The 17,847-nt window shown below is 45.6% G+C and overlaps 1 protein-coding gene across 1 annotated transcript in view; it reads right to left on the reverse strand.

Annotated features, from left to right (window-relative positions):
- The window catches only part of SLC24A3 (solute carrier family 24 member 3), a 190,853-nt gene that overhangs the window by 31,552 nt on the left and 141,454 nt on the right, over positions 1–17,847 (reverse strand). Inside the window, exon 7 of the mRNA XM_054061725.1 lies at positions 4,652–4,726. Within this exon, the coding sequence (XP_053917700.1) occupies positions 4,652–4,726 (75 nt within the window). The remainder of the gene's footprint in view (positions 1–4,651; positions 4,727–17,847) is intronic.

Below are 17,847 nucleotides of genomic sequence, written 5' to 3' on the forward strand. Positions count from 1 at the left end.
AGCTGGGGTTATTGCAGCAGCAAAGCAGTAGTGGCTATAGGGAAAGAAAGAAGTCGTGCCTGCCAAATCCCTGGGGATGTTCAAGGCCAGGTTGGATGAGGCTTTGAGCAACCTGATCGAGTGGGAGGTGTCCCTGCCCATGGCAGGTGGGTTGGAACTGGACAGGCTTTAAGGTCCCTTCCAAGCCAAACCATTCTATGATTCTACGGAAATAGAAGTAAGCTGTAAGAAGTGAAGGAGTTGTACCTGCCTCTCAACCACTTGGTTGGTCCCACCAGAGCCATGGCCCCTTCCCCTGACCTGTTCTTGTGGCAGCTGGGCAATCAGTATGCAGATTTACAACCAGTACTGCAGCTGCTATGCAATTTTGCTGGCTAAAAACTGGTCCAGGGTATTATTTCCTTAAAATCTATGTGAACACCACACTAGCTGAATTTATCTTCTGTGAGAGTCATTTTAGCACACCTGCAGATGTGGGAAGGAGCTGTGTCTCTTCCTATGTGTGCAAATGGTGCGTGTTGGGGAAGAAATAACACCAATCCAAATAGGTGCAGGGTGTTTGCCTACCTATGGCTGGGTTCCGGGAGATTCTGAAGAGGCAGATGTGGGGAGGGGACCGGCAGATGGCTGCAGCGCTCCACAGCCAGGCCCTTCCCCACTCCACGCTCCTCCATCACCCCAAGCCACCATGCCGGGAGCAAAGGGGGCTGCCATTCTCCCTTACCAGTAACACCCCTCTGTCTCTGCTTCTCCTTCCTCCTCAAACACCCAAGGAGGGCTGCTCTCACTGCTGGTCTTGGCTGTCGCTCATAGAGCCATGACCCATGTGCCATGGCTGGCTGCAGAGCGTCCAGGAGCTTCGACCCTTTGTAGCAGCACGGGTCCTCTCCAAGAGCTGGGCTCACACACAGCAAACCTGTCAGCAATCCTTGGTGAGGAGTTTGCTTCCCATTCCTCCTTCCAAAGCACATGCACCTGCTTTCAGCCCAAGGCTGTGCAGAGAGGCGGAAATGCCCTATTTGCACTAGCAAAACACAACCATAGCAGTGCATTGGAGAAGAAAGAGGGAAAGGGAACAAGCCTTCAAAAGCACAGTGAAACACTTCCCTTCAGCTATATAGCCTGTAAATAGCAACTCCTGTGTGACAGCCAGCACCAAACAATAGTTACACTGGCTACTGGAAGAAAACATGGCCACAAAATGTTATGTCTGTTATAATTCCAGCTTCCAGTCACTGTGATCAAATCCGACAAGGCTTGTTTTAGGTTACAATGTTTTGGTGTGATGGGACATGAAAGCATGTGCATTGACCTTTGTGATTAAAAATAGCACCCATCCCACTTCTGTCACTAATGACTCTGACCACATCCCTTCAAGTTAAGACACAGAGGCATCTTCTTCCTTTCAAGGGAAATAAGAAGTAACAGTTTTGCAAGATCTACAAGAAGATAAGGCAGCTTTGTAATATTATTTTAAGGTTAAGAAAACAAACACAGGTCTGCACCAAGGTGAGGTTAAGGATGGTAAGTGCAGTTTATCCACTTCAAATCTCTGCGATTTAGACTTCACTCATTCTTATCGAATGGCCTGGAGCACCGAACAGGTGAGTTTACCCTGCTTTGCTATTTATTACTGCAGCACTGCAAATTTCTTTGCTGGTGGAAATGGAAGGAGACAAAGTCACATTAATTTACTGGACAGAATATCAAGCTTTTTAAAGTTGCTGAATCCCAGCATTGGCAGGAATGTATTTATTCCCCTCTGATGTACCGATGATTAGTGAAGACACCAGTGGAGTGCAACTTATAATAGAGCACCGCAAGCTGCTGTTTAAAATACTATGAGAGCAACCTTCTACAAGCAACATCATCCCTCGAGAAGGATGATTGTATTTCAGCTGCAGAGAACTCTCAGTGCCCTGATATGGCAAATTATCCCTATAAGGCAAAGCATTTAAGCTCCTTTTAAAATTTACGAAGCACTGAAGTCTAACAAACGGGGAGCCACACTCAGGTCTGGCTATGCTCTGCATGGAGCCTGTGGCTTGTCTCGCAGCCGAGCCATCCAGGACTGGAGAGTGAGTATTGGAATAACAATGGGCTGTCACCTAAATTTGATTCTGCCTTAAAAGGACAGGAAAGTTCCAAGCCACTGTGAAGCCCAGGGTCCCTGGATGAGTGAAGAGGAGGAGAAACTTCTTAAACTGAAGCAATGTTTGACCCTGAAAGGAGAAATCCTCATTTGCCATCAACTGGGGAGCAGTACTGCATAAAATAGGGTCGGTAAATCAGCTGGAAGCAAAATTTCTAACCATTTACAATGCCTTCCCTTCCTCTTATCTTTCTGTTTTTTCCCTAACAGCTGTTTAAAAGTCATTTGCAATGATTGCTGTGGAGTAACGCTGAAGAGAAGAGGGACGTGCTCCACATCTACCAAGCCACAATTAGCCATGTAGTGCTGTAACGTGGGAATAAGAGTTCCAGCAATGCCTTCTGCCCTGGCTGCAAGAAAGACCTTAAACCTCACAGCTGTTCAAGCCCAGGTTAGATGGAGCTTTGAATAACCTGTTCCAGTGGAAGGTGCTCCTGCACCACAGCAAGGGGGTTGGAACAGGATGATCTTTAAGGTTCCTTCCAACCCAAACCATTCTATGATTCTGTGAACCTAAGAGTGGTCACATATCTGTTGAGAAACTAACCCAAGGCTTAGGAAAAAAATAACAGCATCCTGATATTATGGGGTACACTCTCAAAAGAAAAGGACTTCTGCAGTTCTGATGAAGAACTGCTTATACAGAAATATAGTATAGGAGAAAAGCCATAGAATCATAGAATGGTTTGGGTTGGAAGGGACCTTAAAGATCATCCAGTTTCAATCCCCCTGCCATGGGCAGGGACATTTTCCACTGGATCAAGTTGCTCATAGCCTCTTCCAGCCTGGGGTTGGGCATCCATGACTTCTTTAGCCAACCTGTGCCAGTGCCTCACCACCCTCACAGTAAAAAATCTCTTCCTAACATCTAATCTAAATCTCCCATCTTTCAAACTAAAAGCACTACCCCTTATCCTATCCTATCTTGAGGGCAATAGAGATGTCTGTTCAATGAGCCATACAACTTTCTTATTACATAGGATACATAGCTAGGAATTTTAGGGGTGCACTGGACAAGATACGATAGAGAATGGTTCTCAACATCCTGAAGCAGCTGACCACCACATGAAAAAAACCACTTGCCTTGCTTTAAGAATTTAAAAATCAGTGACAGATTCAAGAGATTTATAACTTGTCTGTCACCATGCAATAAAGCAAGTACTCAACCCAAAGCACAGGAGGCTAAATGCCAGGAGGCTTCCCACATCTGTGCTTCCCATGGAGTAAATTAAGGGACTGCCTGCTGGATTTCTTTAAGCCTGGCCAATATAATTTATTACAATTAGTGGGATTGGCCAAATTTGTTGTTTAGGAACCCTTTTCAGTATGAGGTTGCTGTCAAGCTGTCAAAGAAAAAAAAAACAGAAGTTTTTTGTTTTGCAGCTCATGGCTAATAATTACGTAGAAAAGTTATTTTTTGTCAGGTGCAAAAAGGCTGACACTGCAGTATGGGGAATAAAAGTACAAAGAAGTTGAAGCAAATCCTCTGAGATTAGACAGATATAGGCCTTTGCATCTACTGAGTGTGTAGAGTGTATAGGCATGTGCAGGATGGAGGCAAACCAAAACCCACCACTGAAATTGTGACTAACGAAAGCAGTGCAATCTTCAGTAAAGCAAGTGTTAGTGTAGTGATAGGATGAGGTGGTTTTAAGTTGAAAGAGAGGAGATTCAGATTAGATATTACAAAAAATTTTTCACTGTGAGGGTGGTGAGGCACTGGCACAGGCTGCCCAGAGAAGTGGTAGATGCCCCATCCCTGGAGGAATGGGTCAAGCCAGGCTGGCTGAGGTTTTCAGCAACCTGCTGCAATGGAAGTTGACCCTGTCTAAAGCAGGGGGGTTGGAACTAGATGAGCTAAAAGGTCCTTTCCAATTCAAACCATTCCATGGTTCTACGATCTAAACACTCATGCATATTTTTCACTGTATAGCCTGACTCTAAGAGAATGGAGTTCTTACTGATCTTGATGAAAGATGGAATAGGAGCAGCACTAAGCATCACTGAAACTGTAGCCTTCATTAGAGGCTTTGCTGCTAGTGTGTGAGCTGAACAAAGCACGTCCCAATTATGTGTGGAAAAACTAACTTTAATATTTTGTAGTTGTTGAGGATCTCTTTCCTCTGGACACAAACACTGCTTCCCTACTGGTCAGTTAGACTTTTTTTAGGAAGCAGTCAGCATTTCTGTCAGGAGAGGACTGACTGATAATGTTCTCACAAGAGCTGGTAGTGAGGCTGCAGCACAAGGCTTCAGCTCTGTGCTCTGCATCTGAGCTGGAGCACCATACTCCTTCCCAGCTATCACTGGGCTCTCTGGACACCCCTCAGTCTCCTGCATTTGGGCCATTGCTTTTCTACAGAACCAGGGAATACATTTTTCCACAAGCAGAAAACCATGCAAGTCCTGCAGCTAGGATCTTAGCCCTGGTTCCCTTTACAGTAGGCAGTGCCACTAGATATGTGGGCTCCCACAGAAGAATAACCTTCAAAAACTTACCACAATGAGTGCAACAACAGACAGTGTATAGTAGATCGAATCTCTCAAGAGACTCCACGATGACAGTGCAACGACCTGCAAAACAGGCAAAGAGAGGATGTCAGTCAGGATCTCGCTAGCATCACCACCACGCTAACAGTGTGTGCCAAAGTGAAGCCCATCATTCTGCGCAAGCTGTCCTCTTGCATGTTAGGACATGAAGAGGAGACCTGAGCTGCAGTTGCTCGAGGAACAGCCACTAGGAAGATGGGGGCTGGCCAAATCTGAAAAATAAAAGGTATAAGGTCATAGGCAGCAGATGACTTCCATGCAAAGTCAGAGATGTGCAAATCACACCGCTGTAGTTAAAGCTATAGAAAAAGGAATCAAAACCCAAGTACATAAAAAGGATACAAAGCTACTGAAGAGTTTCTACACGCGACCACAAAGTTGGTGAAGGGTTTTATAGGGAAAACCATATGAGGAGCTGCTAAGTCACTTGGTCTGTTCAGCCTGCAGAACAGAAGACTGAGGAGAGACCTCATTGTGTTCTGCAGCTTGCTCACAAGGGAAGGAGGAGGAGCAGGTGCTGATCTCTTCTCTCTGGTGACCAATGATAGGATCAAGGGAATGGTGGGAAGATGTGCCGGGGGGGTTTAGGTTGGATATTAGGAAGAGGTTCTTCACCCAGAGGGTGGTGGAGCACTGGAACAGGTCCCCGGGGAAGCAGTCACGGTGCCAAGACAGACAGTATTCCAGAAGCATCTGGACAACACCCTCAACGACACATGGAGTGAATGTTTGGATTGTCCTATGCAGGGACAGGAGTTGGACTTGATGATCCTTGTGGGTCCTACCAACTCAAGACATTCTACAATTCTAAGTATTTATGGATGACAGAGAAGTTTCACACGAGCTCAGCAGACTATGCGATACCCTTTTCTCCCTGAAACCCCTCCTGTACACACACCACAGAGCCTGCAGTAGTGATCCCTGCAGGCTGAGGTGTCTCCCAGGTCTGGCTGCGCACTGCAGCCAGAGATGGTTGGACCACAGGCTGACACAGGATAGACTGCTGTGGAGAAGGCTGCAAGAGCTGCTGCTGTCAGGGCAGCGGGAAGCTTCACCAGTAAGACCCTTCTGTGCCAGTTCTGATGCTCAGCAATGAGTCTCGATGAAGAAAGGTCGCAGACAATGAACAGCTCTGTTGAGTCTCTGGGACAGGACATGACTGCTCCTTCCACTCATCCTGCAGTTCGCATTTGTTTCTTGTATTAATTTTCCCCAATCTTGGACTCCTGCTTTCCTGGAGAGAGAAAACTATCCTGAACTACTGAGCCAGACTGCAAGGTATCACCGGTCCAGCACGCAGGTGGGCACCACCAGACACAGTTTAGCAACCTGGGCCCTCCCCGTTCTTTTCCTACCACCATGTGCTGATGTCCACTGCGAGTCCAGCTGTTGGCATCTCATACACTCGATTTCGAGGAATTTTAGTCTGACAGATTGTAGACAATTGCTGACCCAGCCTCTGTTTGGGTGCCACAACGACCCCTCCTTGGGATGCTCTAACAAAATCTCTCTTATTCTGCCACGCAAGGCTTAATATACCCTTATCACTTCGTTAGCAGCTACCCGGGTGATTGGCCACTTCTAAAAGATCTCACAGCTGCTGCAACTAGGCCAAAGTCAGCTGGCCACAAATTATTTCTTATCCAGCAGCGTACACTGGATGAATGTCAACTTGACCCATATTGACTCATTCAAGGGAGGATAACTTGGGCAACGAAAGCTGCACTGCAAGACAACAGTTTGACAGCACAGGGCAGCCAGATCCCCAGGCATACTGCTAGTCTGAACCTTAGCAGAGCCACCCAATGACAAGTATCATTACAGCTCTGCGTGCGTTTGCTCACGTTTTAGAACAAAAACTTAAGTCAGCACTCCAGCAAAGTGTTAAGAACAAACGCGAGGAATTCATATGCAACAGAGGATAAAATGGGATTGCTGTGCAGCTCATTTCACTTGACACCTCCCAAAGCCATGGAAGTGAGGAGGAATCATCATTGTAGGCTGAATGAGATTGCAATTCAGATCTTAAAAGAAAAAAATACCAGTGAATAAATTAATCTTTAACTTCATTAACATTATTCAAAAGGACAGATTAAAAGCAGTCATGTGGTGGTAACACCTTCAGTATGATTATAGTTTTTGCAGCCCCAGGAAGTCCCCTCAGTAGAAGTTTTTCCTCAAATCTTTATTTCCCATTTCTGGAATGCATTTAAAACACTGAGTCACATCCTTCACAGAATCATAGAATGGTTTGGGCTAGAAGTGACATTAAAGATCATCCAGTTCCACTCCCCCTGCCATGGGCAGAGACACCTTCCACTGCGTCACACTGCTCAAAGCCTCATCCAACTTGGACTGGAACACCTCCAGGGATGGGGCATCCACCACTTCTCTGGGCAACCTGTGCCAGTGCCTCAGCACCCTCTCAGGAAAACATTTCTTCCTAATATCTAATCTGAATCTCACCTCTTTCAGCCTAAAATCGCTCCCCCATATCCTATCCCTGCAATCCCTCATAAAGAACCCCTCCCAGCTTTCCTGTAGGCTTCCTTTAAGTACTGTAAGGCTGCTATAATCCTTCACAGGTGCAAAGCACAAGGAGGTGGATGGGAGATAACTAATTTACAGTGAATTGGATCTGGCCACTGAATGTATAAGTGAATTTTCTGACCACATCCTCCAGTCATGTTTGTGCATGAATTCAGTCAAACAAACTGTAACTTAATTTTCATGTCTATGATATCTAAAAAAAGGTCCTATTTCAGAGTGTTAGCAAAAATAGTTTCCTAGATTTTTCTGCATATTAACTCCTACAATACTGGAATTTTCCAGAACTGCTAGCAAAACAAATGTGGTAAAAAGACAGTAACCATTATACTTAGAAATCTCCACAGCCTATTAATACTATGGCTTGAAGTGGATGTAATTTATGTCCAGTGTAAGGTCCCTTTGTGCAACCATTAACATGAGAAATTCCTATCTAAGCCAAAAAAGCAGGCCTTTGAAGTCCTTGAGTCAGATTAGATTTATACCAGCTGACAATACATTTTAACACATATAAGGATGGATGAATGGAGATGCTTTATGATGGAAATTTCCAAAGGTTGAAACCTGGAGTTGGATTCATAATTCTACTCAAAGAATATTAAATATATTATTAAATCTCACATCTTACAGATAGTGAGTCCATTCATTTTGACTGAGCAAATTCTGTAGGAGAGTTTACACAATAATTTGACATTATTCCACTCAGCTTTTATGAAGCTCCTTAAGGTCCTATGCTCTTTTATCAGCATGGATGCTGGCAGGGATTGTATAGGTGTAAACTTAAGCTCTGCATAATAAAAGTTACATTTCTGAAAATAACGACCAATCGCATATGAACAGCCTTGCTGGTAACTGTTGCTATTCTACTGAATAAAATCTCTCCTGGGTATAAGGGGTGTCATCATGCAGCACAGCATAGCTCTGAAAGCAAGATGTCTTCCTTGCTATGAGTCAAACTAGCATCTCTCCTGCTCTCTGACAGCCTACAATAATCCTGAAGATAGTCTGCAATATCTTTCCAGGGAATTTTCCTTAAGATACATGAATGTGCAGATTAAGATCCAGATGTTTAAATGCAGCTGTCTAGTAGTAAACAAGTGCACAAAAATCACAGAGCTGTGATACTGTGGGAATAACAAGGACTCTCGCCTTGATTTTAGATTGGATCAAAGGGAATGTGCTCATGCCTGGGACTTGTGAAGGCTGCTCACATTTCATAAAATATTTGAATCACAGAATGGTTTGTGCTGCAAGGGACTTTAAAGATCATCGAGGTCCAACCCTCCTGCCATGGGCAGGGGACACCTTCCACTGCATCAGGTTGCTCAAAGCCCCATCCAACCTGTCCTTGAACACCTCCAGGGATGGAGCATCCATGATGTCTCTGGGCAACCTGTGACAGTGCTTCACCACCCTCACAGGAAAACATTTCTTCTAATATCTCATCTAAATCTCCCCTCTTCCAGCTTAAAACCATTCCCCTTTGTCCTAACCCTGCACTCTCTGATAAAGAGCCCCTTCCCAGATTTCCTGTAGTTCCTTTTCAGTACTGGAAGGCTGCTCGTCTCTCCTCTAGGCTGAACAAGCCCAACTCTCTCAGCCTGTACTTGTATTTCACAGGCATCCTAGTAGGCCTCCCTGATGTGGGAACTGCAGGGCAACTAAATCTCAGCTCTTCTTAGAGCACGAGTCATTTAACTGAAGTCTTTGAACCATTTGATCACTGGGAAGCACAATCTGATATAGGAAAGCCACGTACCAGAAGGTAAGCATGCACGGAGGGTAAAAGGAGCTAATTAACACTGAGGGAAATGACAGTACTTTCAGCCTGCTGACAAGAATCGTGTAGTGTAGTTATAACTGCTAAGACCTTGAATGCCTAATTCGTGCCATATAGTTTATGCAGCATCCGAGGACTCTGCGCATCACCGCACTGGAAACCACTTAATTACAGTTTAGCAGACTAAGGCAGAAATGAAAGCAGGGAAGCAATCAGCCTGAGTAAAAACACGATCAAATTTGAGTATTAAATCAGTAATACTATAACTCAGTGGAGAGCTGGTCCTTTGGGAACTGAGCATAAGGAGGCAACCATAGAAACACCGACTTTCAGGTTACATGTTTCGTCTGAAGGAAGTACCCAAATTCAAACCCCAGATAAGTGCTCATTACCCCACTCTTTACTACACCAGGGCATCCCCAGAGGTGAAAGGAATAGCTCTTTAGTCCAGGCTTAAACAAGAGTAATATCCCTGATGAGTCTGACACAAATGAGGACCCACCATGCATGCTGACCTGCATGCCACAGCATTATTCCTATGGGTAAAATGACATATAGTAGATATTTGGGTTCTTACTGGTAAACTTCTGCCATGCAAACTCTTATGCAAAACATTTACTATTCAGAAGACCTATTTCCTATTTCAGAAGGCTGGAGAGCCGTAAAAAAAATCAAGATTTTATCAGTTCTAGTCTGATTTCTGTGGTTCTTAACTCCTGAAGCAGCAGCTCCATGCAGCACACACAATCTCCTCCACCTAACATACACATGGAGATAAAGTCACTGGAAATCAGATACTGGCACCTCTTCTGCTCTTCCATATTAATTCTGACCCCTCAGAAGTACTGAAGCTCTTCTCCCAGCCATCCAGCTGGCTGTTTTAAAGCCTGCTACTCGCCCGTTCTCCCCATTATAGAAATCATTAAAGTTGGAAAACACCTCTAAGATCACTCAGTTCAACTGTTGGCCCGACACCACTCTGCCTACTAAACTATGTCCCAAAGTGCCATGTCTATACATTTTTTTGAACACCTTGAGGGATGGTGGCTCTACCACCTCCCTTGGCAGCCTGTTTCAGTGCTTCACAACTCTTTCAGTAAAGAAATTTTTCCTAATATTCAATGCAGATTCTGCTGGTGGGCCTGAGATCAAGTGTGTGACACAGCATGTGGCTGCTGCTACCTCAGTAAGGATGTTTGAGCTGCTGCCAACAAAGGTGCGAGGCAGTCCAGAGAGGTACGCATTGCTGGGTATTCTCCCAGGGAAAGCATGCTGAATATTACCTAAGTACATCCATGTTCTTGAGAGATCTTTTTGATTATGAATTGCTCCAGGGCTTATACTCCTCTCATGGTCCATTCTTTGCTTGACATTCTTGGGCTGAATAATCAGCTATAAACACTGCCTGGAAATGTTAGGCATTGGAAGCGATCTCCTTAATCTTGGCACAGAAGGTCTAGATTTTCAGGTATTAAGGGCTAATAACTTAATTTGTTAATGTGGAGAGGCAGGAATGCTTAGGAGAGGGTGTCAAAAGATTAAAGGCAATTCCCACGGCAATTAACCTTAAGACTGTAAGGAGATCAACAGTGATGCATCAACGGTGAATCCACCGCTCAGCACCTCACAGCTAGAATCATCATCTTCCTGGCTGATGTGCACATGGTGTTATTGACCCCTTGTGTGTAGTTTGGTTCATCGATGTTTGATCTTGACAGAGAAATCGCTGTTCAGCAGCATGCATTTCAGGTAAAGATGAACAGTTCTCATGAAAGATGACTGTAAATTGAGACAGCCTTATCTGGCAATGCTGCAAGACAGTTTAAGAATACAAGCAGCAAACATAAGCCCCTTTTCCCAGCTGTTGTTTTTCCCCCTCCTCAGAGATGGGAATAAGTACCGCTGCCAGGCTCTGCTAAGCTGGGGGTGAGAGGAGCAGGTAGGCAACCAGGTGGATTCACAGCAGATGATGCTCCCTCAAGTTTTCATTCAATAACTTCAATTCAAAGTTCAATTAATTCATTAAATTAAGAGCTTGTCAAAAGGCACGCAGAAGCAAAGAATCTGGGTTACTCTTCCTGCTGCCCCTCTTTGATGTGGACCGCGCAGAAGCAATTAGGGAAGCTCTCTTATGGTTTTGAATCCTCATCTGTGCTGACTGACAAAACTCTTGCTCACTGTGATACCTTGCAGGCACCCTGAAACATCACAACTAGCCAGCAGCGTGCTGTGTCAGACTCTTCAATCAGCAAGATGCAGTGGGAACCTCCTCACACACTACTCCTGGTTTGCAGGAGCCACCCTTGGAGCTTAGGGGCCTCTCTTAAAGCATGGTAGGGTCTCCTTCAGAACGTGTTGTTTTTCTGACACTACCATTCAGCAAACCCTTGACACAGGTCCAAATTAGCCCTGCGATAATATAACACTAAATATCAAAGTAAGATAAGTGAGTAACTGTTGGCCAATGTTACAGTAAATACTGAACTCAAGTGGAGGTTGAGGACCGATTTTCAGGGAAACCAGACTGGCAGTAATTTGAAGTTAATATACATCTTACATATTTGGAACTGTAAAAAAAATGTGTTTAAGGGTGGGGAGACACTGGCACAGGTTGTCCAGAGAAGTCATGGTTGCCTCATCCCTAGAGGTATTCAAGGCCAGGCTGAATGTGGCTTTGAGCAGTCAGATGCAGTGGAAGGTGTCCCTGCCCATGGCAGGGGAGTTGGAACCGGATATTCTTTATGGTCCCTTCCAACTCAAACCATTCTATGATTCTATGAAAAATAAAAAGGGCCTCAGTTACCAGCTCTCATGCTAAGGATAACGGGAAGATGAAATCCAGCAGCACTCCCTTATTTTTCAGTCCATGGCAAAGCCCTGTTTTTTACCACACAGCAACCAACCCAAGTATTGCTGCAACTCACTCAACTTGCAGCAGAGCCTATCGGTTGAAGTATCCGAGCCACAGCTAAACAGAACTAGGAAGCGAGAACCTTCAGGATGCATACTTATTTTGCTGTTCACCCATCTGGATGCAATACATGCATAGTTCCAGAATGCAGTAGTGATACCATTTAATATTGTGTGGATCCCAGTCCCTCCTGTGTCCAAACACGACTCTAGTAACAACCAAATCAGCAGTTATTTAAAGAGAGCCTGCTGTGCTCACACAGCCTACCATCACTCCAGTGGGTCAAGAGTTTCAGGAAGAGAATTACATACAGCCCACTGTGAAATCTTCACTTATTGATAGGTGTCATTGCCATTAACAGCATTGGCAGTAACAGTGATATTAGTTGAGGTTTAATTTTACTTGCTCTGGATGAATATAAATGGCAGATGTCTTAGCAATAAACATCGTTATTGGATCTTAATGACCTTATGCAAATCCAACTAATCATCCTGAAGTCACAGCTGCTCAGCCAAGCCAAGTAGAAAATTAAAATATCTTCCACGAAATGACTGTGACACTTTCTCCACCAGGTACTTGGGAGAGAGGGAAATTACTTCATGTGACAAAGGAAAACCTGCCTACAAAGATGGATCCTTCTATGCCAGACATTTATGTTAAAGACAGAATTGTGTTTTATTTGCAAAATTAAAGATACGAGCAGTTTGTCATCCATGTCATGGGTAGAAATAAAGAAAATCTACTTCACCAGGCTCAGGTAAAATTTAATAGTTTCCATTTCCTTTTACTTGGTTAAACACAGTCTAAGGTTCATTCAAATGAAGTCATAGCAGTTAACGAAATACATATATTTTAAGGCCAGGCTGGATGGGGTCTTGGACAGCCTGATTTAGTGGGATGTCCCTCCCATGGCAGGGAGGTTGGAACTAGATGATCTTTAAGGTCCCTTCCAACCCAAACTATTCTATAATTCTATATGTGAATGAGACAGACATAAAGGGATTTGTACAGTTCCTTAAAAATCATGGAGCATTTCTGGAATATGAACAAGTTTCTGGGGTAGTTTCTTGAAGCCTTTACATCATAACAAAGCCCAGCATCAACCATCCAGGGCTGCTGTCTGCCAGAGATTGTATCCCTCTTGCATAGACAAACTTCTCCTGCTACAGAGCTTTGGCATCTTCCTGGGCATGTACATCTCACACTGGGTGAACACTGACAGCACCCAACCTCCCGCACCCAACAAGCCACCAAGCTTCCTCTAGTACAAGCAGAGAAGCACGGTACACCATGGCTCACTCCTGGTCCCACTCCTGAGGCCCTTCCTGTGTCTGGATATGTGTGCAGTTGATGAGTTGCTTCCATGTATTACGTGATGGCAGGCATGTCTCTGAGCCTTTGGAAACTGGTCTATGCCTGGAGTTGGTGTCTGACCTCAGAGTCAGCTCATGCTTCCACAGACAAGTTGTGAGCGCTCTGCGAGCCAGATAAATCACTGGACTAGCGGCCACAGCAGACTGCCCTGGATGCTCCACATCTTGAGGGACCTTCTCCTGCTCTAAGACTAAAGCACCAAGCTGAAACGCCCCTCATAAGACAGCAGCTCAACACAGAGAAGTTAAAAAGACCACTCAGATTTTGTGCCACTCTGGCATCTGTCAATCTGTATGGAAAAGCAAGAAAAGCCAAATTCTTTCTGCCCGTCTTGACAGCAGCCTGGGAAATCCTGACTTCTCAGAAGGTGAAGTCTGACTGCCTTTGGTGAGTCTGTCGAAGGCTTCACTCTCTGGGTGAGCCCTGACAAGGACTGATCTCTCAGTGCTTCTCAGTTTCCCTTGACAAGGCACAGGCTCTGCTTTTTAACTTTGCCGTTTATTATTTTAAGAACTCCTTGCTCAGCTTAGATAATTACAAGGATCCTGCCGCCTGCCTGCTCATCCTGGTTGTGATATCGATGTAGCATCATATATTAACGTGAGAGAGTGACACTGCCTTATTTGTATTCATCTCTAAATTAAACTAGGCTGTAGATCCATCTATGACTTTCAGCAAGAAACTACCGCAGAGGCTCTGCATGTTTCCTGGGAGACACAGCCACATGTGTTATACTAAAAAAGAGAGCTAACCTGGAGGGTGGGATGTTCAGCCTGGGACTGAAGCAATACAATCCTTGTTCCGTCCCCAGCCCTATGGTCTAAGCATGAGCTAATTAAGCATTCTCCCTTCCTTGTACAGGAGATAAAAGAATTTTTTTACCCAGCAGCAGCAGCGCTGGAGAATAAATGTGTGTTGGACTGCACGGGGCTGAAATTCTTCAGAAGTAAGGGACCCACAAATGTCATGGGTAGAGGCTTACTGAGCTGTTGCACGGCATTCTTTTCTCACTCCAACCCACCTTGTTCAAGTGCCACTCTGTTTTGATGCTTTTCCTCTCTGTTCAGCTCTTCTTTTTGCCCTACTGTTAATCACTTGCTTAATCACTCACAATGCTTACCAGCATCCACCTGTTTTGTTTGCCACTGCAAACCATTCATTAGTCTGTCCAGCAGTACTTGATGACTTAATTTCCACCAGCATCATTCCCACAGCAAAACATGGGGTTGTGCCTGAGCTAAAGAGGCATTGGCTAGAAATTCAATACCCAGGATTTGGTACAGTTTAGAAGGTGGTGAGTTCCTGGTGGTGTTTTAACCCACACTAATTCAAACACAGGATCCAGCAAGCAGCTGGTCCAGCAGGATTTCAGAGGCTTACAATCAGTCCTTAAACACTGAAGGCTCCCAGTCCTCACCAGTAGGATGTTTTTTCTGGAGTCACAGTTGCAGCTTCCTGGATGTGTTCTTCACAGAATGACAGAATCATAATATAGTTTGGGTTGGAAGAGACATTAAAGATCATCCTGTTTCCAACCCCCCCTTCCATGGGCGAGGACACCTCCCACTGCATTAGGTTGCTCAAAGCCTCATCCAACCTGGCCTTGAACACCTTCAGCGATGAGGCATCCACAGCTTCTCTGAGCAACCTGTGCCAGTGCCTCACTATTCTCGCAGCCAAACACTTCTTCCTAGGTTCTCATCTAAATCTTCCTTCCTTCAGCATCCTTCTACACACCTGACTTTTTTGGGATCCTCTTCCAATGCATATTCCACCTTCTCTGAGGTAGTTTCATCTCAATCCAATCTCTCTCACCTGCTCAGTAAAATATTCCATGAACTGGGCTCACAATCTTCCCTGTCACTGAAGAAGACAAATCCTGCCAGAAGGGACAGCAGTGTTTCTGCTGGCTCCAGCCAGCTCCCAAGGCAGTCCCTCAGGGATGCAAGCAGGTGCTCCCCATTGCAAGGCATCCTGCAGCACCTGGCAGTGCTTGGCCACCAGGAAAAACAGCAAAGGGATCTTTAAATATGATGTCTGTGATTCAGAGGCTGCAGACTTCATGCTGTTTGAAAGGTCATGACCAAAGAGAAGGTGGGAAATAGCAACTGCGTGTTTAATATTCTGCACACACTTTCTCCCTCTCACGCTGTTAAGTGTATCAGTCCTACAGCAATTGTAATGAAGACATAAGGCAGGATGGAATTTCTTAAGATAATTACTGCCATCTCCCAGCAGTGTTTACAAAGAGAGGAACTGCCTGACCATCAAGACCTGCAAGTCAATTTTCACAAAACTCCCCTTATTTTCGGCACTATTACATCCTATCTGCAATGAGTAAATCATTCAATCAGAAGCTAATAATCATTAGCTGCAAATCAAATACAGCAGAGATCACAGGGTATAATTTTCCCCCTTGCTGCTTGCTCAGTGAATGTGTGGCAAACTCAGATATGAACCTGTGAGTGAGTCACTCTTATTCCCACTTTATGGTCCCTGAAGAGAACAAAACCATTGGTGGGAGCAAGGTCCAAACACCTCTGGATGTTTTGTGAGGAGCTGGGGTCAGAGAGCTGGCAGAGGCATGAGAAATCACAGCAAATGGAAAGCTCTCCATGCTGGCTGGAGCATCAGTCTTTAATAGCAAGGAAAGTTGTTCCCTCTGTGTACAAACCCAGGAGTTAGAGGAGCAGAATGAGGCTCCCATGATCCAAGAGGAGGAGGTTAGAGACTTTCTTGCCCACCTAGACACCCACAAGTCTATAGGGCTGGATGGGATCCACCCAAGAGTATTGAAGGAGCTGGCAGATGTCCTTTCCAAACCCCTTTCCATCATCTTCTAGCGGTCCTGGCTGACTGGGGAAGTTCCACTAGACTGGAGGCTGGCTGATGTTGTGCCCATATACAAGAAGGGTTGCAGGGAGGATCCGGGGAACTACAGGCCTGTCAGTCTGATCTCAGTGCCGGGGAAAGTCATGGAACAGGTGATCTTGAGTGCAAGAGAACCGAGTGATCAGGCCCAGTCAACATGGGTTTACAAAAGGCAGATCTTGCCAAACTAACCTGATCACCTTCTATGACAAAATGACTCGACTACTGGATGGGGGAAAGGCTGTGGATGTAGTCTTCTTGGACTTAGGTAAAGCCTTTGACAGTTTCTCACAGCACCTTGAGTACTGTGTTCAGTTCTGGGCCCCTCACCACAAGAAGGATGTTGAGGCTCTGGAGCGTGTCCAGAGAAGAGTAACGAAGCTGGTGAAGGGGCTGGAGAACAAGTCTTACGAGGAGTGGCTGAGAGAGCTGCGGTTGTTTAGCCTGGAGAAGAGGAGGCTGAGGGGAGACCTTATTACTCTCTACAACTACCTGAAAGGAGGTTGTGGAGGGGAGGGAGCCGGCCCAAGTGACTGAGGACAGGACAAGGGGGAATGGCCTGAAGCTCCGCCAGGGGAGGTTCAGGCTGGGTATCAGAAAAAAATTCTTCACAGAAAGAATCATCGGGCACTGGAACAGGTTGCCCAGGGAGGTGGTCGAGTCACCTTCCCTGGAGGTGTTTAAGGAACGGGCTGATGAAGTGCTTAGGGACATGGTTTAAGGGAGTGTTAGGAATGGTTGGACTCGATGATCCAGTGGGTCCTTTCCAACCTGGTGATTCTATGATTCTATGATCCTCCAGCTGGGACAGCCCCACTATGCAGGCAAAAGACAGGTGAGGCTGGCTTCTGAACAGCCAGGCAAATGCACGAGGGACTATCTCATGACAGCACAGCAGCAGTCCCTGATCCCATGTTCCCTCCTAGAATGCTGAACCACCCGGCAACAGCCAAAATTTCAGACAGATTCCTGCATGGGAAGCCACTGCAGCCTGTGCAGCCTTCATGGGAATGCTGGCAGACAGCTGACATCAGCCTAAGGCTGCTGTGCTACAACTAACAGCACAGTAGGGTGTCCTGGACTGAATGCTAGGGAACAGACAGAGGTACTCCCTTCTGTACCCCATGGTGCTGTCTCCCTGCTGTTGATGTACCAGGGTCATGGCTGTCCCAACTTCCCAGGACACTTCGAGTATACAGCTGAGTTCCCTGACCATAATATTTACCGAGGACCTCCTGGCAAAGGCACCAGAGTCTTGCAAAGTAGCATTCAGGCTTGCTCAGGGCTTCCGTAGAATGCTTTGGGTTGGAAGGGACCTTCACAGGTCATCCAGTCCAACCTCCCTGCAGGAGAAGGGACATCTTTAACCAGATCAGGTTGCTCAGAGCCCCGTCCAACCTGACCTTGAATGTTTCCAGGAATGAGGTCTTCACTGCCTCCCTGGGCAACCTGTGCCAGTGCCTCACAACCCTCATTGTAAAAAAATTTCTTCCTCATATCTCATGTAAATCTCTCCTCTTTCAGCTTATAACCATTACCCCTCTTCCTGTCCCCACATTCCCCGATAAAGAGCCCCTCCTCAGCTTTCCTGTAGCCCCTTTCAGTACTAGAAGGTCTTCCCAGACCCTTCTCTTCTCCTGGCTGAACAACCCCAACTCCCTC

Source organism: Cuculus canorus, chromosome 3, assembly GCF_017976375.1.
Source record: "Cuculus canorus isolate bCucCan1 chromosome 3, bCucCan1.pri, whole genome shotgun sequence".
In the NCBI taxonomy this organism is placed as follows: domain Eukaryota; kingdom Metazoa; phylum Chordata; class Aves; order Cuculiformes; family Cuculidae; genus Cuculus; species Cuculus canorus.